Here is a 22,498-nt window from a genome sequence, read left to right as displayed (position 1 = left end):
CTAAATTAACGTCCGAAGCACTCGGAACATGAGGGATACACTTCCATAATTACAAGTTGGCAGAAAGACCTCCAGGAAATAATGAATAGAGTGGTCTTGTCGTGGTTGGATTGATAGCAGTCTCTATTTAATATCTCTCTGTTAGCCATATGTTTGAGAAGGGAAGGTTCTGCTTCTTAGGTGGTAAGGAATTGCCAGATTGGGACGAGTTGGAACTGTAATCAGCGTACTCTCCGATAGTGCACCGTGGCTCATCGTGATTTTGTTCACGGGTAGACTGAATATAGATCCTCGGTTTATTCGTTTATGTGATTAGAAACCGGAAGTGGAACGGAAATCCAATAACTCTGCCTGGGTTCAATACGCCGATTGTAAATTAAGCCCCTGGAACTTCGATAAGGGTTCCTAGAAACTTGGTCTTAAAATCCAGTTTATCTATAACGCCGTTTGACGCCAAAAGTCCGCAAATTTGCCGTGGGACGGTTTGGTGAAAGGTCCATTTCAGTGACCCACGATGATCAAGCAAGTTTCGATACCAAAACCAATCCTAGCTTACACCTCGTACCCGAGCTACAGAATAGGTTTAGTGGAAAATCATGCGGATCTGCAAGGGCCCCATCAACTTTATTAGACTAAGAGGAATCCGGTAAGCAAGGCGTATGAGAATGGCACCCGACGTCAGGGTCACATTTGTTCATCTGACAGGACCTCGCTAGCAATGAGATTGCCGGCAATCACTACCTAAACCTCTTGTCACAAAAAATTCATCAGAATTGTCGCCGCGACTTATGCCCACGTCAGTCCGCACTGAAACACTTATCAAGTGAAGTTATGCCAGAGACAGCTATTGCATCGACATACACAATGCACCTATATTGAACAAATACTAAGCTTAATATACCCGTAACCTATCCTTCCAATTCCATGAGACTAATTTTTATCTTGATCAAACCACTTGGGTCGTTTTGGCCGAACTTTCTGCGACTGGCGTTCTGGAAAGAGACATTAAGACAAGTTCGGCCTTCATCCCAGCACGCGTCAGTCCATATGTATCGCTGTCCTGCTGCAATGTCGCCATTCTCTGTGCGACCGAGTTCTTCAAGGTCCATGAGACGTCTTCGAACCAGTAAACTTGCCCTCGTCTCCCATCCACCCATCTGCGACACCATCCTCTCAAAGAGATCCAGGGCGTCTAATCGCGTAGAATAGTTTCTACATTTCTGTGAAACAAAGTTCAAGACTGGGAGCACATATATATCCAGTACCGTCTCGATTCTCGTCGCAGGTTGGGCTTCGTCAGCCATGGAGTGTATCATAGCCATGATATCGCTGAAAGTGTTCTCGTGGTTGTCGTATTCTGTCTCGGTTGAGTCAAAGCAACAGCTCAACAAGATATGGACAACCTTTTGCCCGATGTGGAAGATTTTGAGGGTTCTTTTTACAACAGAGTTTGCCTCCCTGTGGGACCTCTGCACAATTGCATGTTCCCATTGCCTTAATTCTCTTGAGAATGTATTCCGATAGTTCGCCAATGTCGTTATCTGGGCCGGCTCAAGACTCGGAGCCTCTTGCATTGTCTTTACAACGAATATGACTGCTCTGGTGATGAAACTGTTCCATGCTGCTCCGAACTGTACGAAATCTGCCATGAGTGAAGGAACGTGACTAAGTGTAGCTTTTGCTGAGAATCTCGACCAGCAGTCCTTCTGCAATGGAAAAAAGCGTGAGTTTAGGCTCAAGAAAACCTGTAGTCTCGGAAGGATACGCTCAGCCTGATCCAGCCCCTCATCGTTAGACGGCGCTGTGTATATTGGTTGCGGCTGTTGTTGAAATCCAGCACTCACTTCACTCAGTAAATGGTCACCCTTTTGCTTGAGTAGCTCATTACTACTTGTCAGCATTCGGTCGGCGGCTGCCGTATTACCATGCATGAGTTCAAAGAGGAAAAGCAGGAACATGTTTATCAGTATGTTGCGGCGAGAGACTGTGGCGAAATGGTTCCTCATCCGGGCTTGTAAGCCTGAAATGGCTTTGGAATGATAATTGAGTGCAATGCGGTACGTCTTATCATGGGACGATCTGGAGCGGCCGGAGGATGTTATCAGGCTAGTGTATGGTTTTGGGCCAAGGCGATACAGAGACTGCATGAGTGCGCCTATACTTAGAACAGAAGACCGTACACAACCGTCGCTCATGGCCTCTCGTGGTATGACCCTGTTCCAGAAGAGAGTACAGGGGGTATAGGCGAAGTCATGGGCCATTTGATGGCGAAACAAGTCAAAGTATGGAACTTCGTGGGCTGCCAGGTCGGTCAACCTAGGTTGAACAAGAAGGACATTTGACTCGGTATGGTTGAAGGCATCGCCCTTGGGTAGAAGAATCTTTTGCTGCGGCACAGTGAGACAAGGCTTCGTATTGATTTGCCGATATTGACATGATCGATTCGCCTTCAGGCATTTCGTACACGTCGGCTTTGTTTCATCACATTTCACGCGCATTCTCTTGCACTGCCTCAAACTGTTAGCAGGATTTTCCAGATGACAAGGAACGACAACATGAGGATCGGAAACTTCGGGAAGTGATGAGAGGGGTAAAAACTGCTTACCGCAACACAGCCATTGCGGCTTTTGGGTGCACTGCTACGCTTCGGCGCAGCAGACGAGATATTCTTTGGCAATGAGTTGGTAAGCAAGTGAGCTGGAATCATTTTGCAGCAGCAGAGCCTAATGTGTGTCAAAGACACGACAAGGCAAGGAGAATTGAACAGGAAGTTGCGTGTTCGGAGATTTGCCTCAGCCCTAACTACACTATGGTATAGGAAATCAAGATGGCGGCCGACCAACATAAGCGGCGACCACAAAAAGAAGCATTCTGATTTGTTGATCAATACGATTACTGCTTCTGGCTTAGCATCAGCTAGATACAAGCGCTACTGCAGATCGTCGGGCGCGCCCGTACCAATGAATATCGAGTATCTTGAGAATGGTGGTACCCTTGTCAGGTTGTGACGGTTGTAAGGCTAATCAATCAAGTAACGATGGGATCGATATAAATTTGTCCAGCTCCTAGAAGGCAGAAGTACACAATGACTTTTGCATATTGCATTGCTAGTGGGAGTATTTCCTCTAGACCAAGAAATAATATTCACAATGAGACCAATCATTCCACTCCATGTCCAAGGCTCCGACTTGAAGCCGACAGTTACAAGATCGCGGATCCTCCCACCCAAACACAAAAAGGCGGCACGCCGTTGGGAGCGGGTAGGGAAGCCTAAATCAAGATCTGGTTGTGGAACTTGTAAGATTCGGAGGGTGAAATGCGACGGTGAGAGAAGATACAAATGTACCTCTGGGGGTTGGACCACTAACATTTGGGACAATAGAGGCCAGACCAAAATGTTGCCGATGCACCAAGGGGAAATTTGACTGCGACGGGTACGTCGATTATACTACAGAAGACAGCCTCGGTTCAGATGGTGCTGTCAGTAGCATGAGTAGCCCGGAGAGCAGTGGCGCATCCACATCTCCTGAAACCTCGACAGACATCTCGACAATATCTTTGTCTCGTCCACGTCGTCGCTTATCTACCTGCATCCAGCATGATGGGGGTAGCACTAGTCGACTCCATGTATTGGATTACAGCAGTTTGTACTATGAACAGTTTCTGTGCCATGCCAACCAGAGTAATGGTATATTTTACTACTCCAAGACTTTTACAAGCATTGTTCTCCACGAGTCCCTGCGAGATAAGTGCACACGTAACGCTATTTTTGCCATCGGGGCCTTTCTCTTTGCTGGGTTTCTCTTGAGCCAATCCAGCGTTCACGACTCTACGACTGATCTGCATCGGCAAGCCTCCCTGCAGTTCTATAACGCTGCTCTTACAACGTTCCGAAGTCGCATGCAAAGTTCACAAACAGAGTCACATACGTGGATACTCCACATGACTCTACTACTCACGATTTTCGAGTTGCTTCATGGTGACTTTGATGCCGCCGACGGACTCTGGGGTTGCGCTCTGCAAGTATTGCACCCGTGGTTAGAGACCTCGTACAGTGTCTCGATCGCTGACTCGGACATACTGAATCGCTCCTGTGGGGAGCTAATTGGAGAGTTGAGACCTCTATTTGCCATGACAGGCGTGCAAACTTGCGTTATGCTAATTCGACATGACGACCCGTTCAAACGCCTTTGTCCGGATACATACTTTAACGAGAATGACGGCTCGGAGTTATTTCAATTGCTGGCGTTTTTGCAAACAAACATGCATCAAGGTTGCACTATAGATGTGGGGGAGCTCAATCCCATCCAAACATGGTCTACCACCGAAGCTCCCTTGCTGTGGTGTGTTGTTAGCTAGTCTGGACTAGGCAACTGGGGAGGGAACTTAGACATCACATAAGAACATAATGATTAATACAACTGAACATTGATAAATATTGATACTTTTTATTTCCAATATCACTTGGGTTGGCAGCCAATTGGATATCTCTCATGTTTTTACCATGCTCGTTGCACGAAACTTGGATCATGCTACACGTAGCTGCTGATCGATGTGGCTACCCTACGGCAAATCTTAGGCAATGAGTGCTCAAAGTTTTCTTGGTGCGCTAAGCTAAACGTGGGTAAGGTAATTCTTTTCATTCATTCATTTTTTTAATCCTATCCACTGGAAAAAAATACGGCATTAGTTGTGATGCTGATCTGCCTGGTGTGGAAACAGGGAAAAAAAGCGGAGACAATTCTGTCTTGTGCATTGATATGTAAGTTGCGCTACACCTAAAAAGTCATCGTTTCTGGTACCCTATCAAGATTCACCACAAGATGGATCCGGTTGCAGGGTAGTGTGCCTACTCGGTTGTTGAAACCTTCATTTTACTCCGACGCCACGTACTGTGCCCAATGATTAGTCCAAGTCTGGCTCTAACCATCTCCGTACACTGATCAGCCATGGCTGGACCGTGATTCCAAACCGTGCATCTTTTCACAATGACTAAATTTACTTTTCTTGATAGGGATTGATTGACAATCAAGAACCAGAATGGCCCTGGCAATAAAACTGGGATAGCAAGCTATCTATTACCGAAGGCCTAGTAGATTATTAATGGCAGGGATCATCTATCTTTCCAGCCAGTCAAGGCACTCAGCTCGTAAACGCATCGACTCCGACTGATCTAGAACCTTACCCTACCCCTGGCCAGATAGACCGATTTGAGACAATTAACTCAGCTGTGAGCCTCACTCATGGCAGTAACTTAGTGACAGTAGATGCCCCCATGTATTGGAGACAACAAGAAATGAGACCGTGGCTTTCGGGCGGGCCAGGAATTGTGAGCTGAATATCTTCGCTTCAGACTAATAAGGTCGTCGAGCCGAATTCTTTCTTTCCAAATTTGCCGATTCTTCTTTCGTTTTGCTCTCGAATATTTTGCTCATATCCAAGTCATGGCTTCGGCGCGCATTTTGGTAGGGTCTGTACTCTACTGGCTAGCTTGGCTTCCAGCTGTCAACAGTCAAAGCATAGCGGCCTTTTATACCGATCAAGCCATTCAGATTGGAGCCCAAAACGCAAAAACGGGCAAAATTCTTTATAGCTCCTGCAACAGCGTAGGCACACCTGTATTCCCAGTCGATAACCCAAATGTGCTCTCAACCAAGAGAGCCCCGAGGAATGGAACAGCTTTAACTATGGCTGGCTGGTTTGATACACAGAAGATCACGGTATGTACGGATATTTATTAAGATGGGGGCTCGTGGATGAGCTGATGTATCAGGCATCTATCTTTTATCAGTCCGATAACGGTGACATCGTCAATGGTTACTACGAATGCGATCCGTCGAGTGGAAAACTTATACGAAAAGGCGAATATGCCATCTCTGAGATAGCAGCGCTTGATTCCGTCCACAAATTCACTGGGCTCAGGGTGGAGCTTCTGGGCAACACGCTTGGATATCGCCTTTTCTATCATGACGAAAAACGAGTGGTCAAAATCTTATCCTATACTCCCGAAACGAACTGGATTGATGCAGGTGTTGTCTCGCCAGACCCTGTGGTTGGCATGGGCCTTGGATCACACCATAGAGGAAAAGGAAACGTTACAGTAACCTTTCCTCAAGGATCAGACAACTTAATGGTAGCTCAGAATTGGGATGATGGTCTGTACCATCTCGGTATGTACCCTGATATGTCTTGACAGTAGTCTGGAGTAATTGGTTAACGCAGAGCAGAAAGCCTACCACAACCGTTGAATGGGACATTCACAAACGACACTCAAGCCTTGGAAATCGAAACTGACACATCAAAACCCGAGTTTACATTACCGTCTTGGGACGCAGAAATTGTTTCGATAGGCACTTCAGTCGATAGCGCCCGTGCTAGACATATTTTTTACATTGGGACAGACAAAAGGCTCCATGAGCTTGTTCAACAAGGTGTTGAATGGAATTTGGCTGCCAATGAGTCGCAAAAGGTCTGGCCGACCGCGGATACATCTAGCGCGCCTTTGGCTGTATCGTATCAACAGAGCCGGGGCGAAACCTGGGTGTATTATCTGGTGAATGGCAGCATTGTCGAAGCCTATAGAGATGGTTCCGGCTATTGGGATGATGCTAAGACTCTCCCTACCCAATCGGCAAACGCTGCTGATGGGGATTTATCGGCAGGAGATGGCGACTCCAAGAAGAATACCGATGGAGACGAGTCAGATGCAAGTGTACCTCACAGCCTGACTGCTGGTGCAAAGGCAGGTATTGGTATTGGTGCTGGCGTCGGCGCTCTCTTGGTCGCTGGCTTGATCTGGTCCCTGTTTAGGCGCCGTAGCAAATCCGCTCCTGCTAAAGGCAGCCCACTGAAAAAAGAATCAGACATCGAGCAAGAAGGAAGCTTTAAAGACAACAAGTTCCGAGTTTCTGAGATGGCTGCTGAAAGCCAACCTCTGTCGTCTGGTTATGCTCCTCCGCCAAAGTATGAAAGCCCACAGCCGCAGATGATGGACAACCGGACTCAACCGGCAGAATTGGCTAGTCCTACTATGATCTACGAGATGCCTGGGAATCCTGGCTCGGCGGGATTGAAGATGTGATGACTGGAGGTTCACGAATGGTAACGGGTCAGCAAGATTGTCATCGGCAAAGAATAATGAGTGACAGTGATGGAGTGTCATGATTTTGACATTTGATGCGCGGTTAAGTCATAGGGATATTGTGAGGACCTTGGTTTTTTATTTTTCCCATTTAAATCTATTACATAACTGAAGAAGTACACATTCGTGCTTTCTTGTAACTTGGCGACAGGTGTTATAGAAATATAGTAATCCCGTTGCCCGCTAAGCTAGGTACTAGCCGAGCCCTCGCCGCGACTTCCCAACCGGCCAATCCGGGATACATTATATAGAGTGAACAGAACTAGTCAGCGACTCACTCTACCGTCTTTAGATACCGCAAGGTCGTCTATATGCCACGCCGCCCGAACTGAGAGTGCGCTTACTTTTTACATTGGCATCTTTGCGAAGGAGAAGGAGGACGATATGGCACTTCAGTCTTGGGGAATGGTTGCTACCAAGTTGCCCGACGTTTCTATTAGCAAAGGTCGCAATCGAGTCTTGTGTCACGTTCCAAACTGGACGACCTACTTGCCCAAGACTACTCAGAAGTATATCGATGATATGTGCAACAAGTCGCTTGACGACAGGTCCATCATTTCCAGAGATCAAGGCTTTGGGAACTATGACTGTGCACGACGTCGAGCAAGCCCTGGTTTTCATATCGGAAGAAGAGGTCATCGAAGGATAACAACGCAACAGGTACAATTGGATGAAGACAGTCGCTAAACAGGAACCCGATCTCGCCTATCTCAAAGTAGGAGAAGAAGACGACAGCATTTCGGCCCAGGTCGCACGAAGTCTGTGGCCGCGCTTGGGCGATATCCTGTGAGGTACTATAACTGGTGTCCGCTTGTTTACGGCCGTGCTACAGTTTAACCAGTATACGTAAGTTCCAGACCCAATCCCTCAAATTTAGTATAGCACTAATCCTCTCTACCATTCCCTCGTTGCATTATCGCCCATTCGATGTCAACCTGACAGTATCTCTTCTTCACTATGCACACACTTCTAGCAGGTCTTGTTGGCCTTCTTGCCATGGCTAATGTTAATTCTTTATCTCTTCGCGGCTATCCAAGTTTTGTTCAGCCCGACATTCTTCAACCATTGCTTGAGGGTCACGATAGCCTCGAAATAAAGGTTCAGCCTTTTCTCGACTCTGGCAGTGATGGTTATTATAATACTGCTACTATTGACACTTCTCTCTCTAATGAATATCGTTATCCATGACCTATGGTCTGTAGAGGCAAATAAATAGCTTAAACAAATAACCATTCGGCGTAAAGATGAAGGACTCAAAACGACAGTGGAAGTATCCCGTGTACTCTACTTCTTACAGGCTGCCCATTTGCACTGTGGGTTGGCGACAAAATTGACAATGAGAATACCCTGGCTCGTCTCGTCGTCATCATTCGAAAGGATTGGAACACTGCCACACTTTTTGCAGCCGCGATCAGAGAGATTTTTGAGAAGTGGGACCAGTTCGCTGCCGGGCAAGCCGACAGTATCTTGGAGGAACGCACAGAGGTTATCGGCGCACACGATGTGCTCCCCGCTATTATACCAGCGAGTGAGGTCAATATGTTCTCCAAGGTTGATTAAGTCCCCAACAGAATTTGGTGTTGTGCCGCAGCCGCTACTGTCTTTGCAGTTGATAACGGCAGTGGCCTGTCCTGCGGCCAGGATGACAGAAGCGACGAATGTGGTGATCTGCATACTATATCATTGTCAACTTTGCTGATACGGTCATAGAGAGAAGTGCTGACCTAGCAATCACAAACGAAAAAAAATCGTTGATTTGTTGAGTAGAATGAGAAGTGCGATGAAATGAATTTCCAAATATACGATGTGAATGAGGGACAATAATTTATATGTGAAAAACAGGGCATTGTAGAGTGTGCAGTGGACAGTAGTGCATATGCGTTCCATTCCATAAAGTCAAGGATTAGAGTCTTATGCCTAGAAACAGGCCTTTACAGAAGCGTTCCGTGACGACTCAGTGTCATCAATCATACTTCTTAGACAAAGACCTTACGACTTGACACCTTCGGTTTTAGCAGTCCATCACGGATAGTCGGGGAGCCCTGTAGCAGTTTGGATTTGTCAAAACGGTCCGGGATTACAAGACGAGCTGATATACATGATTGGTCAATCGGATGTAGTCATACAGCTGCATATGACATGACGTATCCTGCAAAAAAAGGTAACTCAAGACTGTCGTCAGCCCATCAGCCAATAGTCACTGTTCGTTCGTAAATCTTAATCCAACGTCCAGCTCGTGCTAGCGTCCTTAACGGTTGCCACCTCAGTAGCTGGGGAACATTGAATCCATCCGTAAGATTTCAGGGGGTTAACCTATGGAGAGAATACTCAGCTAAATTTAACGGACTGTCGTCATTGCCTCTAAACAGGTAATAATCATCAGATATACCTGCCAATCAAACTTGTCTCCTCGTATTAACAGAAACATCGTGGTTAACGCTTGGCTCATCTTACATCCCGCATGCAGGAGGTGGACTCTTGAACTGTCACGGAGTCTTCGGGGTAAAGTCAGGGGGAAAAACAATTCCAGGGCGAGAATCTAGAGGAGAGGCAACATAGCAGTTCAAGTCTTAAGTACTATCGCTTATGCAAACAATGCAAGTACAATAGTATACTATCTTTACAGGATCATGAGTGTATACGGTCTATATAGCTACTTGTACTTTGTATAGTTATCAAAAGGAAGATGCAAGTGCTTAATACTGTATGACCACAGCGATATATCCTCTAGTATTTCTAATCAATATGCAATGTTTCACCTCTAATACCAATGCTAATGCCTGGCTTTTCTCTTGTGGGATTTTTAGCATACAGCCAGAAATCTCCAGTCACATCTCATACAAATATTAGCCTTTTCGCAGGACCTCAGGTTATAACAGGTATATGATAGAACTCCAATCTACTGAAATAACCCCCCTTCTCCCAATCTCGGCTCATCCTTCTATCTAACCTGCTGCGCTATATGAATAACCCACTCAGGCAGCATCTCCATTTGCCTCCATGCCAGCTCGTTAATCATCCCCAAGAATCACTCACCTAACATCTTCAATCCTAATCAAGCTGGCTTGGCTTAGTTGTTGTCTATAGGATAAAATAGCTTGGGTGTATCAAACTGCGTTACTAACACAGCCTTGCCCCGACTTTGCTGCAGCCATTGGCAACGTAGTTGTATGTAAGCTGGCCGTCGTCGACGTTGTTGTTCGATGGATAAAAATAAGGGACGCTTCCGCACACTTTGCACCTGTTTTCATAGTTAGGATAGCAAGCCTTGTCGATGGGGGGTTGAGGGGACATGCCCATGGTCTGGAATAAAATGAGCTAGACCCTTGATGTTGCGACCAGGAGCACCGCCGGTTCCCTGCAAAAAGGCACAGAACGCTCCATTACCCGTGATTGGGGCACCAGTGCCAACACAGGCAACAAGCTCGCTGTTGTTGTACCAGCGATTCGGGTCAATGCCATCAATAGCGTGAGTCAGCTCAATGGCCACTTGGTTGTTTCCAAAAGTGTTGCAGTTTGAAGAGCCGCGACAGTTGATCCCAAGAGCTGAAGTCGACGAGACGAGCGAGAATGCAATGAGCATGCCTTGGAAAACGGTAGCGTGATACATTGTCAAAGACGGGTACCCTTAGGTCAATATGTTAGATGATATGCACCTAGAAAGAAATTGTTGAAGAAACAGTGACAGAGAGGATTACTCACAGGAGGTTAATCTGTATAGTAAAGGAGTAGGTAAGAATGTAAACTTTGTGATATTGAACACGATTTATGTCAGAAGAAAGGAAGGACAGGACCTTACCTTTATAGCACTACCTCGCTTGTCGAAAACAAAAAGCCAGGAGATGTATATGCACTTCTTCCACAATAAATTCAAGCTAGAAACTTGGTGATGATTCTGGTGTCGCAGCCGAGCACAGAACTCAGCCGGCAAATGGTATGTTGAATAACTTAACTTGAAGATGTGCCATCATACTCGTTAGTGCTTACAACATGCCCCATATTATAAATCAATTACTCTACATGGCAGGTCACCTGGCGGCTTATTCTTGGCAGTGGAATGATAGGAGCTTTTCTGATCCATTCAAGGCCCGTCATACACAGAAAGTGGCTATACTCACAAGATCGCCGCTCACTATACCATCAGCAGATATCAAAGATAAATACAACCGTTGCAGGTGAGTATTACTGACCAAATGTTGCAGTTACCGTAAGTGGAGCTATGTGCAAGTGTGACTGGTGGCAGTCTTATGCCATCCAAAGAGATGACTGCATCGCTTTTAGTTTTCAACAGTGACCTTCCTCTCCTAGAGCAATTATTATCAATGTAGGATGGCTCCATATTTAGTATTCATGCATCTTAGACACGGCGTATATGTCAAGAGCCAACTTACAAGCCGCTTTCCAAAGTACTGATAGGGCATGTACTTATGGAGTGTGTACTCGTAGAGGGTACTCTCAACATGCACTGCTGGCCTGTCTCCGATTCTCTAAACGTGCGCTTAGACCTCTAGGCAGCAGTGATACTTCTATGTACCTGTTCGATGCAGTTGGAAATTACTTACACACCCACAAGACAGCCAAACACAGAACCAATTATCTGCTTACTAGGTATACGTATGTATAGAAATGGATCCTCTCTGGATTTTGTAGCGAGAGTGTTAGCTTCGGGAGAAATGGGGATAGGAAAAGGAAGGTGTTCAACACTGTACTGTTCCTCAACTCCTGGTTATATTCTACTATATAAGTTCCACCTCTCGGACAGCTCAACTCCTGTTCAAGCGGCAATATCATTACCTCAGACTCCTATTGTTATAATATCGCAATGCAGTTCAACACTCTCAACGTTCTCATTTTGACCCTCGCGGGTGCAATCTCCAGCACAGATGCCCTTGGAATCAACTGTCGTGGTTCTTCCAAGTGCAGCGCGCTTTTTGGCTCTAGCAGTGTCGCGCGGGACTTAACCAACGTCATCAACAATATCGACGAGAATCGATGGTAAGTGTGCCGCACTCACAATCTTGCCGCCCAGTACGGTCTCCTAACCATGGTTTAGGTATCGCAACGGTGAACATATTGCGTGCGTTGGCAACCAAGCGGGCAACGGTGGCGGCTACTGTGCCTTCCTTCAAAACACAGGCGGCGCTCCTGGTCGTAACATCAAGGGCCTGGCTCATTTTATTACTGATCACGGGTATGTATAACAAATAACTCTTGTTCTCATTCAATTCGGCTTATTAAATTCTGTAATACAGGTGCAAAATGTGTGGCAGTGTCCCTTATTTCTATCCTGCTGATAACAACGTTGATAATGGACAACTGACCTACAACTTTGTTGACAGTAAGTCACGGCCTTTCAGCCGCTCTTGGTGTGTAGGCTAACGTATGGTTGATAGACCCTTGCAATGTTGCTGGAACCAAGCTCTGTTAAATGGGAGCACGTTGTGGTAGTCGTGATTTTGGCAGGCATGGGCTATAACTCTTGTATGCGTGGGAATGTGACCAGCTGGGCCTAGAGTCTTCGAAGTTAGTGAGAAGAATTAAGATACTTCCGTAGACAAGGGTTAATTGTACAATAGCTCTAGATTTCGCCAAAGAACTTCAGAACTTAATTTCTTTGCATAACGTGGCAAGACTTGTGCCAATTGCTCGTTTTCTCCCTAAACGGCAAGTGCAACATGTGCTAGGATAATTAGTCACTCGCAATGCGAAATCAATCTTCCCTCAGGTTCCAATTTTGTCGCCCCGTGAGTAGACCAAACACACTCCATCTAGCACATCGTCGGCACAAATGGCATCCTATTAAGCTTGTTTTGTCAGCAGGACAACAGAGCGCAGCTAGCATATCGTAGCCGCCTTTGAAACTTGGACTTAGGAAGGCTGAGCTTAGCCTGTGCATGCAGCAGTACCCGTTGAAAATGTTGTGTCTCTGGTAGGCTGACTCTGTCGCGGCCGGGTACCACGCCTCGGATCCGTGAAGTTAGAACAGTTCGGCGCAAGCCCTGACGGAAGAAGAACCAGTACTAATACCGCACTAGTTGATCCAAAGCCCTTGTTTCCACAGGATCTGCAATCGGAAAAGCTTTGACTTCACTCTCAACTACGGATCAGGCTAAGCTAGGCAAGACCGTATTTACTAGTTTGAGTTGATATCTGTACAGGACTCATTGTTCAACGGCCAGATCTCCTCGGTCAATGGATTGACCGACTGTTATTCAGCAGCGTGCAGACTGATGCGCCGCTTTGCTGTACCATGGACTTCACTCATGCTGCTAGATCATGACTCTTTATCGCCCCGGCGTCTGTTTATTAATTGAAAGGTAGCCGAACCTATCGCCTAGGATGAGCGACGCCCTTGACGCAGTAAGCGGGCTCCATGCACGGGTCCAAGACGTTATAATCATACCGTAACTTCTGAATTCCTATGTATTGTAGCTGCCTAAACCTAGAAAGATCTCTATGCAAAGGTCAAAGGTGCATAAGGATCTAATGGGAGTGCCTATATGGAATGCCGTAGCTATTCTATCGCTCTTTCACTATCCCTTGAAAATTGAATCAAAGTCAAACTTATTTCAGCTCACCCCAGTTCCACTAACCCTTTTTGATTAAGAAACTGGCATTAGGAAGCCGACCATGCTAGGTACCTTGCACGGTTTAAAAAAGGATACGATGGCCGATGTCCTATTCGTCAATTAATTAGCAGGTATTCTAAGTGATTTTTTTTAACTATACTTGGATATTCATAGTGCTTATATAGGGATAATGAACGAGTGTCTATATAATTCCTTCTCTCTTACCCTTGACACGAAAAGCTTCTGCCTGTTAAAAACAAACTAGCTAAACCTCTCGAATTGCTGCGGTCTGTATATACTAAATCTCAGAGCTGCTTCACGTCTGATTTATTAATACCTTATGTGACAGGGCTAGGGATAGGTTTGGCGTATGAGTTAGCTGAGTAGGGTTTCGATAATATCACATGGATCAGAGTACCGCGTGAGTTTGTCGGTGTGAGGGGAAAGGTACATATTCGCAGTTAATGCGTCAAGACAAACGTTCTTTATTTACACGCTACTTCCAATAGGTTAGTAGATATGTTAACAGATACGATCTGGAGGAAACGATTGGCCGTTGTGCTGCTGAGATTCTTAGTAATCGTGCTCAGAGAAGTCAAACAGTCGATAGGTCGGCACCAGCACCAGTTCTTAGTGCTTCTTGGGCGTTTTAATTGATAGTAGCGTATCTAATAAGAGCACACGCACAGACTACGAGTCGTGTCTGCCCTGCATGCAAAGTGTCACTCAAAGGGCATGCCCTAAGGCAGGAGTTTTAGGAATTTTCTTAGATTAAGAGCGTGCATTACACTGAGTTGCCATCATATCACAAGAGATTCGATATAGCAGCCGTCAGATGATAAATTGGCATGCTATGGTATTTTCTTTACACGTCTATTGAAACTGTAAACTTAAATCAACAATCTGAACGTTTGATTTTGTCTTTTTAGACTGGAAACTGCAATAGAGGGTTACGCTGAGACTTGGGTGTAACAAATTGGGGCTTGCCGTCCCTGTCTGCCTCGATCTCCAGACAGTGAGGGAACGTACTGGAGCAAGTGGGAACAGCTTCTTGCCCGAGTGGGATTGAATATTAGTAATATCTGGACATTGACCAATTAAGGTTCCGATCGACTGTGGGTTGATTCGAGAATAATGATAATGAATGTCAAGCTTTGGTAGAAATGCATATGTCCTTCTGACTCTACATTCTTAGAGGCTACAGAAGCCTGATACCCGATGGATTGCAACCTTACGTGCGGGGTTATGGATTATGTCGTGTCAGATTTTATATGTAGCCTTCCTGGATTTCATTGTAATCTTACAGTTTTTATCTCTCTACTTTCCTCAATGACTTGGCGCTGTCATCAAAATGATTGATCAGGGTAGTGGGACTAAAGCTATCCAAAATTATCCTCACCCGCCAGTAAAACCTCAATATGCGAAATGTTTCTCTCCCTGGCATCGCAGACATACCGCTTATAATTTCGGGTGGTATAAAACAATCGCCGAGGTACATGAGTATGCCATCAAAGGATGTGGTATTTGCCTCCAATTACTCAGAACCGGCACTTATAGCTTCTATCAAGACTCATTAGAGCTAGTCAAGGGGTTCTGTGGACAGATGTCCGCTTATTTAAGCCTCGACAAAGCGTTTTGGACCGTGTCAGCCCGCTTTTACTGTTACGAAGATCTATCACATTATGGCATCTCAGTTGACGAGAGGAAAGAGGTGAAAAAGAAATGGTCTGCCATAGCTTACCCGTTCTCGTATTCTTCGCCAGGTAAAGGTAGACATATTGTAGTGTGTGATTGGTGGCTAAATATTTTCACAGAACACGAGTATTTGGAGAAGATTACAGACGATAGTCGCATTACATGTATAATGGCTCTTTGCAAGGAATGGCTTGCAAAATTCGACCTGGACCATGAATGCCGGGATGTGTCCAAGATCCATCCTGAAGCTTTACCAACAAGTCTGGTCAATATTGATGGAGATGGTGCTCGACTTTGCCCAGACACATCTCTTATGCCAACATCAACGAATTATGCAACTCTCAGTCACTGCTGGGGGCTCAAGAAATTCTTGGCACTCAACAAATCGAATATATCTGGATTTTGTGGATGCATACCATTCAACAGCTTGACAAAGACGTTCCGGAAGGCTATAGTCATTGCAAGGTCTCTTGGTTTCAAATATATCTGGATTGATTCTCTTTGCATTATTCAGGACGATGCCTTGGATTAGAAGTACGAGTCTGTGAGAATGGGTTCAGTCTACGGCCGTTCAGGGTTAAATATTGCAGCGACTGGTGCTCCAAGCGGGGAGTCTGTTGCTGGCTTCCCCAAGATGAAGCTTGGAGATGTCAGGTCTCACTAGGACAGGATGGCCCTTACGAACACCTTTACGAGTGCATTACTGAAGAGACATTTCGTCCCAAAGAGGAAGACATCCCTCTTATGAAACGCGCTTGGATTCTACAGGAACTCTTTCTGGCACCGCGAACAATCCACTTCACCAGGAACCAGGTTTTCTGGGCATGCCAATCTACGACAAAATGTGAGATCTTTTCAAGTGGTATACCGCGAGAAAATATGATTCTTTCCAGTTCTCTGAGCCTCCCCCCGGACTTGGGCTGGTTCTCCTATTCTGGTTGGCGTGGCATCGTCAAACGATACACCTGTTCTAACCTCACATTCGGGCGCGACAAATTTGTAGCGATTTCTTCTATTGCTCAGTTCATTCAGAAAGACACAGACGATACCTACGCAGTGGGTATGTGGCGCAATGAGTTGATGTTTCAACTTTGCTAGACTACAAACCCTGGTCAAAGATATGCACCAATAACAGCCCCATCCTGGTCGTGGGCGTCAAACTCTGGTTCAATATACTGGTCTGGCGATGGGTCTGAAGGGTACGTGAAATCATACATCGAGATACAAGACATAGATATTGATTATGTCACGCCTTCCAATCCTTTTGGTGAAGTCATCGGAGGGATTCTATACCTACGTTGCGAATATCTAATCGAATGTACGGTACACGCAAGTACGGAATGCAAAGGAATCGTCATTGATGAAGAACTCAAGGTTAATGGTACAATAAGGACTGAAAATATGTATTTTGACGACTTTGAGGAGCATGCTGGGAACGATACGTTTCGAGCGTTTTGGCTACCTCTAACATATGATAGCGTGTACGTTTTTGTTCACACAGGGATTGTATTACAGCCGACAGAAATGAAGAAAGGCGAGTACAGTCGAATTGGTAGGGCTACACTAAAGAATTACCGCCCCGGTCCCAAGCATGGTTTTCCCAGTGAGCGTTTCCTCCCCCAAGACGATTACTGTTCAAGAGTGGAGGAAACTGATGAAGGGAAGCGACAGTATTATATATCCATTATATAGTTTTGTTGACTGCAGTGTCATTCTAGATTTGAACGGTATTTTTGTAACCGACATGAAGTATTCCTTGAACAATTAGTGTCCAAATGGATGCAATTTCCCCATAAATGCCCAGTGATTCTGTTGTGATATAGCTCGCCATCAAATGTATCAGCCGCCCTTCGCAATCTTTTCGGCTTCCTCTTCAGCCTCATTCACAATACCCTCAGCCTCATCTTTGGTAAAGGCATCTGTGAATTTGACCCAGCTCCCATGCGCAAGTCCTGTCCCGGCCCCGATAAGCAATCCAAGTCCAGCCGTCGGAATAGCCACGACGCCCGTCAACAATGCACCAACGCCCATACCCAAACCACTCGCCACACCAGCTCCGATGCCAGTACCCATTGCACCGCCCTGCAACCATCCCTTCTCGAGTCTCTCGGCTGTTTTCATGAGCTTAGCTGCCTTCTTGTCGATTTCTCTTGCTTCATGACGTATGTTCTCCGCTTGTTCCGGGTCTTCCTCTTTGTCTGCTTTCTCGTGTAGTTCGATGGATTTCTCTTGAAGACCTTTTGCTTCTTCGACTCTGCTCTGAATCTCTTTTATGATGCGGTCTTTTGTCTGAGATGAGCTTTCGGAGGGGGTTTCGCCATTTTGGCTATCGCCCTTGGATTGGTTGTTGGACATGAATTGGGCAGGGATTGCACCGGAGAAAATAGAACTCAGTGCCTCGTTCATGGGTTTGTTAATGGCAGGGATGAGGATAGGCGATGCTACTGTATTTATATGATTGACTAAACAAGTAGTCGGTGATAAGAGTGGAATGTGGCTGGGAAGGAAACCTTGGTTGGAACTTGGAAATGTACTTGTTTTATCGAGAGGTGGGGGTGGCGGATGACGTAGTAATCCCTGTATATACAGGATTTCTTGGTTGTACGTGGTGATGCACAATGATGGTACTCTGAGAGATGACAGTTTAATTGTTTAATACACAAATAAATAAAAAGCGCTAATATAAGATAAGGAGTAATAAAAGAATAATCATTTTCTTCTCTATGGCTGAATGTGAGACTGTAATAATAATACGTATTGAAATGTATCTATCCCCACTGCGATTCTTAGTTAGAAAACCAACTCTCCTTAGCTCCTAGTTATACTGATATAATTCCGTACTCTCTTTTCCAAGTAATAAAATACACAGAAGTCAACTCACATATGTTGGGGCTGTTGTTATAATAGCATCTGTCCCTCGAAGCAGTCTCATTAATAGATCTAAATTATACCACTCCATTGGAAGCTTTACTGCTGGTACAGCATGCATTAGCCACGTTGTGTCCAGCTCTATAATTGCAGCGTATTAGTAAAATACTATGTTTAGAGGTGTGTCTAATCCGAGTATACTTTCTTCCTCTTCAGAATTTCTGCCGCCGTCCGTGTGGGCGCCACCTACTTAGACTGAGCTATCAAGTATCGTGGATACATTGAACTTAGTACAATCCCACTGTATACCCTGATTATAACAAAAGACAAATACTAACACGGTAAATAGGGAATTTACTAACCGGGACACTCAGCAGGCCCGCCAATACAATATGGCCATTCTATACTTTATTACATCGATGCTTCCCATATTTTACCAATTAAGACATGGGTACCTGGGGTCAGTGCAATGAACCTAGTACAATGAGCCTCTAAATTAGTTTTACCATCCACCTCGACCAGGTCAGCAGGGTCCAGCTTTTCAAGCCTAAAAGACCAACCTATTCTCCATACCTGAACCCTTAAATTAACAAACGTGAGCTAGTATTCTTTATCTAATCTAACCGCAAGAACTAACCTAGAAAGTAGTCAAACTGGGGATGGCAGGGGGGATACCCAATCCACCTGGCCGCATATAAAAATTCAGGGATTGCGGCGTAGTTTCCCCCCGAAATCCACATTAAATTTTACTTCAATGTTAGTTTGAATAGAGATGTCAGCCCTACGACGTAGTAAAACACGGCCACTCCGGAAACTCGGTATTCCCTATCGAGTCTTCAGATCCTCTTCGGATATACGGCTGACAGTGCCGGCCTTGTCGCCATGCCAAGGGAACGCAACCAGGGTCATGGTATGATGATCCTTCTTGGTGTCGGTCTACTATCAAAAGAACCTCCGTTTACCAGTTGCGACACCTGATCATTGTCCGACTGTTGCGTTCAAACCCTGGTGGATGTCTCGGGATGAGGCGGTGTTGTTGATAGTGTAACTTCCTGCTGGTGAGATTGTTGCGCCCGTTGGGTGGTTTGGGGTGTGTTGATTCGCATCTTCGAACGTGATAGCAATTTCACCACTGGTAAACTGAGGGTTTCTGAGGCTCTTGTCTGTTTATCACTGCCAAGTGCAGCCATCACAAAGGACAGATGGCGAGCCCGCGAGCATCTGACTCACAGTCAGTTAAACGTAGCTTTGATAGACATTGGCGTACATGAGGACATAATTGCTGGATGCTTCATTATGATTATCACTATCAAGATGAACGGTGGATTTGAAACAGCATCAAATCAGTCAACAGTTATGTACTCTGAAAACATTCACGAATGAAATACGATACGGAGGAAGGTCTCGATGCAGAGGACATTTAAACGGGTAAATTTCAATGTGAGTATAGTTAACGGTAGAAGATTAAATATAACGCATTCCTAAGTACAAGTTGCCTAGCCCCTATACAATAGCTAGAGATTCAACTTTCTTGAGACCCCCAACACACAATAATTACAAGGGCAGAAATAATGACGCTTATACAAGCAGTCTAGAGGTTTCGAACAGTATCGCAGCCAGTGGCCCACTCAAAGTATTTAGCTGCGTTGTTGAAGTACTTCAAGTATTGGCTAAAAGTCATCAAGTTAGAAACAGCAATGTAAATGCGGATATGATAGTACTGACCTATGACCAGGAGAGCCTTCACCCTCGCTATCGTCAATGACATACTTTCCGTCGTCTGTCCAGAAGCATTGCACGTTGCGAGCTCCCATGGCATCAGCCTTGAAGAGATCGCAGTACTTGTGAATGTGGTCATCATTTCGTGGCTCAGTGATAAGCTGAACTCGGTATCTTCTCAGGGCAGCTTCACTCCAGTTGGAGACCCATTGGAGGGTAAGCTTGCAGTTGGCGCGCTTGTCGACTAAGGATAATTTAGTACTGAACAACTTCTGTCTTGAATAACGCGGGGGAAATACCTTCAGCAGTTTCGACGGAAGCAGGAACGGCGGCAGCAAGAGCGGGGACGGCAGCGGCAAGAGTGAGTAGTGAGAACTTCATTTTGACGGTGTTGAGTGAAAGAGTTGAATGAATAATGAATACTGAATGTGTTTGTGAGTTGGGTAAAGAGTTGAACCGTTCTTGGAGGCGATGCTCTTACTTTATAATTCCTCCCAGCTGCACCAGATATGTTTGAATCGAATGACCTCCACCGCTGGCCAGAAGGATAATGGCAGAAATGAGGTTTCCGGATTCAACCCACAATCTGATGTGTTCTGCGGTGTGACTATCGGGCCTTTCAATCTGATCTCCGGAATGCCTATTTCGAAATATATGGGGAATAAGGCAGAACTACTTCATCAAATTATCCACTTCAACAGCCTCACTAAACTACGTTGAAACAAATTGTGGTCCTGGAGTTGCATTGATTTAGCAATGGATAAGCGCTAGGCTTGGGTTTCACTCGGAATTGACCCACCGAAAAAGGAATCGTTCAATCCTTAGCCCATAAACGTCTTCAGTGGTATTACTCCATGTGGTATTGCAGCTGTCAATCGAAATAAGTCCAATGTCTTTGCGGCCCCGTAGAAGGAATATGTTTATGCGATTGTGGTCGGCCCTTTACTAAAGGATTCTCGCTTTGCTAGAAGGACGGACGGATCATCCGCAAGAGGCAGTGACCCAAATATAATCTTACCATTTTGGATGAGTGCCGGCAAATTTTAAGTAGCATATCATTCTAAACAATTATCTTGGACTATAAATTTGAGGTTTGACTCCGCACGATACCCTTCTTCTGTCTTCACTCTATTCCAATTCATCTAGCATCCAGCACCATCACTCAACATCAATCAAAATGAAGTTTACTCTCCTCACCCAGGCTTTTCTCGCCATCTCTTCCATCACTGGAGTCATTGCTTCTCCTACTCCTGATGTTGCCAATGGTAAGGTGCCCAGCCTTGAAGATATACATATATTAACCACATAATAGATTCCTCACTCGACAAGCGCAGAGACTGTTCGTTGACAATCAAGTATGAAAAGGTCTTTGTTGAGGACGGTATGGATAGATACCGCCATTGGCTTATCACCGAACCTCGCGAAGACAAGCACCTCCAATTTTGGTGCGAGGCAACCTATCATGCGCAGTACATGTACAACAGACAGTGCTACTGGGGCAGTGATGGAAAGTACTACGTTGATGTGAGCGTGGCTCGAGGTCCTGCCGGTCATGAGTATGTATAACTGATTCTCATGTTGTTTCTTTGCTAACTTGTAATTTCTAGTTACCTTATGAGCACATACAATGGTGCGAGCGAGGACTATGAAAGACTCACCCAATGCAAGGCTATTAGGCAGTTCTAGAGGAACCTTGCACTGAGGAAGCTTGTTTAGACTATGGCGGGTATAACAAACTTATAATCCTGAACGTTGATAACGAGAATGGGTAGGAGGGAAGTGGGAGGAAGAGGGGCACATGGAGAAACTAGTCTATCTTTGCACATATAACATTCTTTATAATACAGCAGTAATTGCATCTTGCACTTAATCTCATTAACGCCTTAGGCTTTGTCAACTTCGGGGTACGTGTGAGGTATCCACAGAGATATCGGGGAATTTTCGTATACTAACCATCTAGACCCTTGTCAGTTGAAGGTCCCTGCGGAAGCTAGACTAGCGGCTCCGGCATAATTTCTAACACAAGTAAGCAGATTGCCCCAGGCACAAACTGTAATGTTCTGAATCAAAGGTACGCCTTTTTCAGAATAGTCTGCTCTACTGCTACTGGCCTTGTCTCACATTTTCGCGACGTCCTGGATATCGTATCCATGCGGTGATTGTATGTAAAGAGCAGCACGTGAAACAGCACGTGATTATATCACCCCCATCCACTGTCCGAAGCAAGAGCTTTAATCAATTTATTCTCTCAGTATTCTGACATTCAACATTGTGTTAAATTGAGAGATTGACATCTGCTGTTCACGACTGTTTTAACAAAATGGATAACTGCGAGGGTTGTAATTGAACCACGTCCACAAACTCACGCTATATTGTTTATCTTCTTATTGTAGAATCCAGCCATGTGCAAGAATGATTTGCAATATTCAATTAAACAGTTAAATACCAATAGATTAAAGTTAGCCAGAGATCATAGAGAGTTTCAGCATTTAAATGAATAAATTGC

General features: G+C 45.3%; 10 protein-coding genes across 10 annotated transcripts; 6 read left to right on the top strand and 4 right to left on the bottom strand.

The window, feature by feature from the left end:
- Positions 1-908: 908 nt before the first annotated feature.
- EDB82DRAFT_473582 (uncharacterized protein) lies at positions 909-2,619 on the bottom strand (the record flags this gene model as incomplete). Its single annotated transcript, XM_065608000.1, has 2 exons — positions 909-2,517; positions 2,606-2,619. The coding sequence occupies 2 exons, from the start codon at positions 2,617-2,619 to the stop codon at positions 909-911; spliced, it is 1,623 nt and encodes a 540-aa protein (XP_065464436.1).
- Positions 2,620-3,149: 530 nt separating this feature from the next.
- On the top strand, positions 3,150-4,359 carry EDB82DRAFT_553559 (uncharacterized protein; the record flags this gene model as incomplete). The annotated part of the gene is made up of 2 exons (XM_025732908.1): positions 3,150-3,324; positions 3,383-4,359. The coding sequence occupies 2 exons, from the start codon at positions 3,150-3,152 to the stop codon at positions 4,357-4,359; spliced, it is 1,152 nt and encodes a 383-aa protein (XP_025583868.1).
- Positions 4,360-5,687: 1,328 nt separating this feature from the next.
- EDB82DRAFT_544637 (uncharacterized protein) lies at positions 5,688-7,081 on the top strand (the record flags this gene model as incomplete). Its single annotated transcript, XM_025732907.2, has 3 exons — positions 5,688-5,720; positions 5,774-6,170; positions 6,228-7,081. The coding sequence occupies 3 exons, from the start codon at positions 5,688-5,690 to the stop codon at positions 7,079-7,081; spliced, it is 1,284 nt and encodes a 427-aa protein (XP_025583867.2).
- Positions 7,082-8,155: 1,074 nt separating this feature from the next.
- On the bottom strand, positions 8,156-8,819 carry EDB82DRAFT_573565 (uncharacterized protein; the record flags this gene model as incomplete). Its single annotated transcript, XM_065609946.1, has 2 exons — positions 8,437-8,819; positions 8,156-8,337 (listed from the first exon to the last, which is right to left on the bottom strand). The coding sequence occupies exons 1-2, from the start codon at positions 8,813-8,815 to the stop codon at positions 8,156-8,158; spliced, it is 561 nt and encodes a 186-aa protein (XP_065464435.1). The 5' UTR covers positions 8,816-8,819.
- Positions 8,820-10,394: 1,575 nt separating this feature from the next.
- On the bottom strand, positions 10,395-10,751 carry EDB82DRAFT_553554 (killer toxin; the record flags this gene model as incomplete). The annotated part of the gene is made up of 1 exon (XM_025732905.1): positions 10,395-10,751. The coding sequence occupies one exon, from the start codon at positions 10,749-10,751 to the stop codon at positions 10,395-10,397; it is 357 nt and encodes a 118-aa protein (XP_025583865.1).
- Positions 10,752-11,926: 1,175 nt separating this feature from the next.
- Positions 11,927-12,623, top strand: EDB82DRAFT_494439 (killer toxin). Its single transcript, XM_065608481.1, has 4 exons — positions 11,927-12,136; positions 12,195-12,332; positions 12,394-12,479; positions 12,535-12,623. Exons 1-4 carry the CDS (start codon positions 11,964-11,966, stop codon positions 12,567-12,569), a joined length of 432 nt encoding a protein of 143 aa, XP_065464434.1. The 5' UTR covers positions 11,927-11,963; the 3' UTR covers positions 12,570-12,623.
- A 2,392-nt stretch (positions 12,624-15,015) lies between these two features.
- Positions 15,016-16,043, top strand: EDB82DRAFT_121225 (uncharacterized protein). Its single transcript, XM_025732903.2, has 2 exons — positions 15,016-15,473; positions 15,525-16,043. The coding sequence occupies exons 1-2, from the start codon at positions 15,062-15,064 to the stop codon at positions 15,935-15,937; spliced, it is 825 nt and encodes a 274-aa protein (XP_025583863.1). The 5' UTR covers positions 15,016-15,061; the 3' UTR covers positions 15,938-16,043.
- On the top strand, positions 16,044-16,655 carry EDB82DRAFT_121221 (uncharacterized protein). Its single transcript, XM_065607013.1, has one exon. The coding sequence runs from the start codon at positions 16,150-16,152 to the stop codon at positions 16,501-16,503; it is 354 nt and encodes a 117-aa protein (XP_065464433.1). The 5' UTR covers positions 16,044-16,149; the 3' UTR covers positions 16,504-16,655.
- Positions 16,656-17,244: 589 nt separating this feature from the next.
- Positions 17,245-20,373, bottom strand: EDB82DRAFT_544636 (uncharacterized protein; the record flags this gene model as incomplete). The annotated part of the gene is made up of 5 exons (XM_065609416.1): positions 17,245-17,846; positions 17,940-17,999; positions 18,524-18,528; positions 19,999-20,236; positions 20,292-20,373. 5 exons carry the CDS (start codon positions 20,371-20,373, stop codon positions 17,245-17,247), a joined length of 987 nt encoding a protein of 328 aa, XP_065464432.1.
- A 796-nt stretch (positions 20,374-21,169) lies between these two features.
- EDB82DRAFT_522867 (uncharacterized protein) lies at positions 21,170-21,678 on the top strand (the record flags this gene model as incomplete). The annotated part of the gene is made up of 3 exons (XM_025732900.1): positions 21,170-21,257; positions 21,305-21,548; positions 21,600-21,678. The coding sequence occupies 3 exons, from the start codon at positions 21,170-21,172 to the stop codon at positions 21,676-21,678; spliced, it is 411 nt and encodes a 136-aa protein (XP_025583860.1).
- Between the last annotated feature and the right edge of the window lie 820 nt (positions 21,679-22,498).

The sequence above is a fragment of the Fusarium venenatum genome, assembly GCF_020744135.1.
Source record: "Fusarium venenatum strain MPI-CAGE-CH-0201 chromosome Unknown EDB82scaffold_2, whole genome shotgun sequence".
In the NCBI taxonomy this organism is placed as follows: domain Eukaryota; kingdom Fungi; phylum Ascomycota; class Sordariomycetes; order Hypocreales; family Nectriaceae; genus Fusarium; species Fusarium venenatum.
The sequence above is the reverse complement of the archived record's forward strand: the minus strand, read 5'-3'. Positions and strand labels throughout refer to the sequence as shown.

Coding starts and splice junctions, on each gene's coding strand:
- EDB82DRAFT_494439 (XM_065608481.1), top strand. CDS start 11,964: ATGCAGTTCAACACTCTCAACGTTCTCATTTTGACCCTCGCGGGTGCA. Junction 12,333..12,393: donor CATTTTATTACTGATCACGG/GTATGTATAACA, acceptor TCTGTAATACAG/GTGCAAAATGTGTGGCAGTG. Junction 12,480..12,534: donor GACCTACAACTTTGTTGACA/GTAAGTCACGGC, acceptor TATGGTTGATAG/ACCCTTGCAATGTTGCTGGA.
- EDB82DRAFT_121225 (XM_025732903.2), top strand. CDS start 15,062: ATGATTGATCAGGGTAGTGGGACTAAAGCTATCCAAAATTATCCTCAC. Junction 15,474..15,524: donor GTTCTCGTATTCTTCGCCAG/GTAAAGGTAGAC, acceptor ATATTTTCACAG/AACACGAGTATTTGGAGAAG.
- EDB82DRAFT_121221 (XM_065607013.1), top strand. CDS start 16,150: ATGAAACGCGCTTGGATTCTACAGGAACTCTTTCTGGCACCGCGAACA.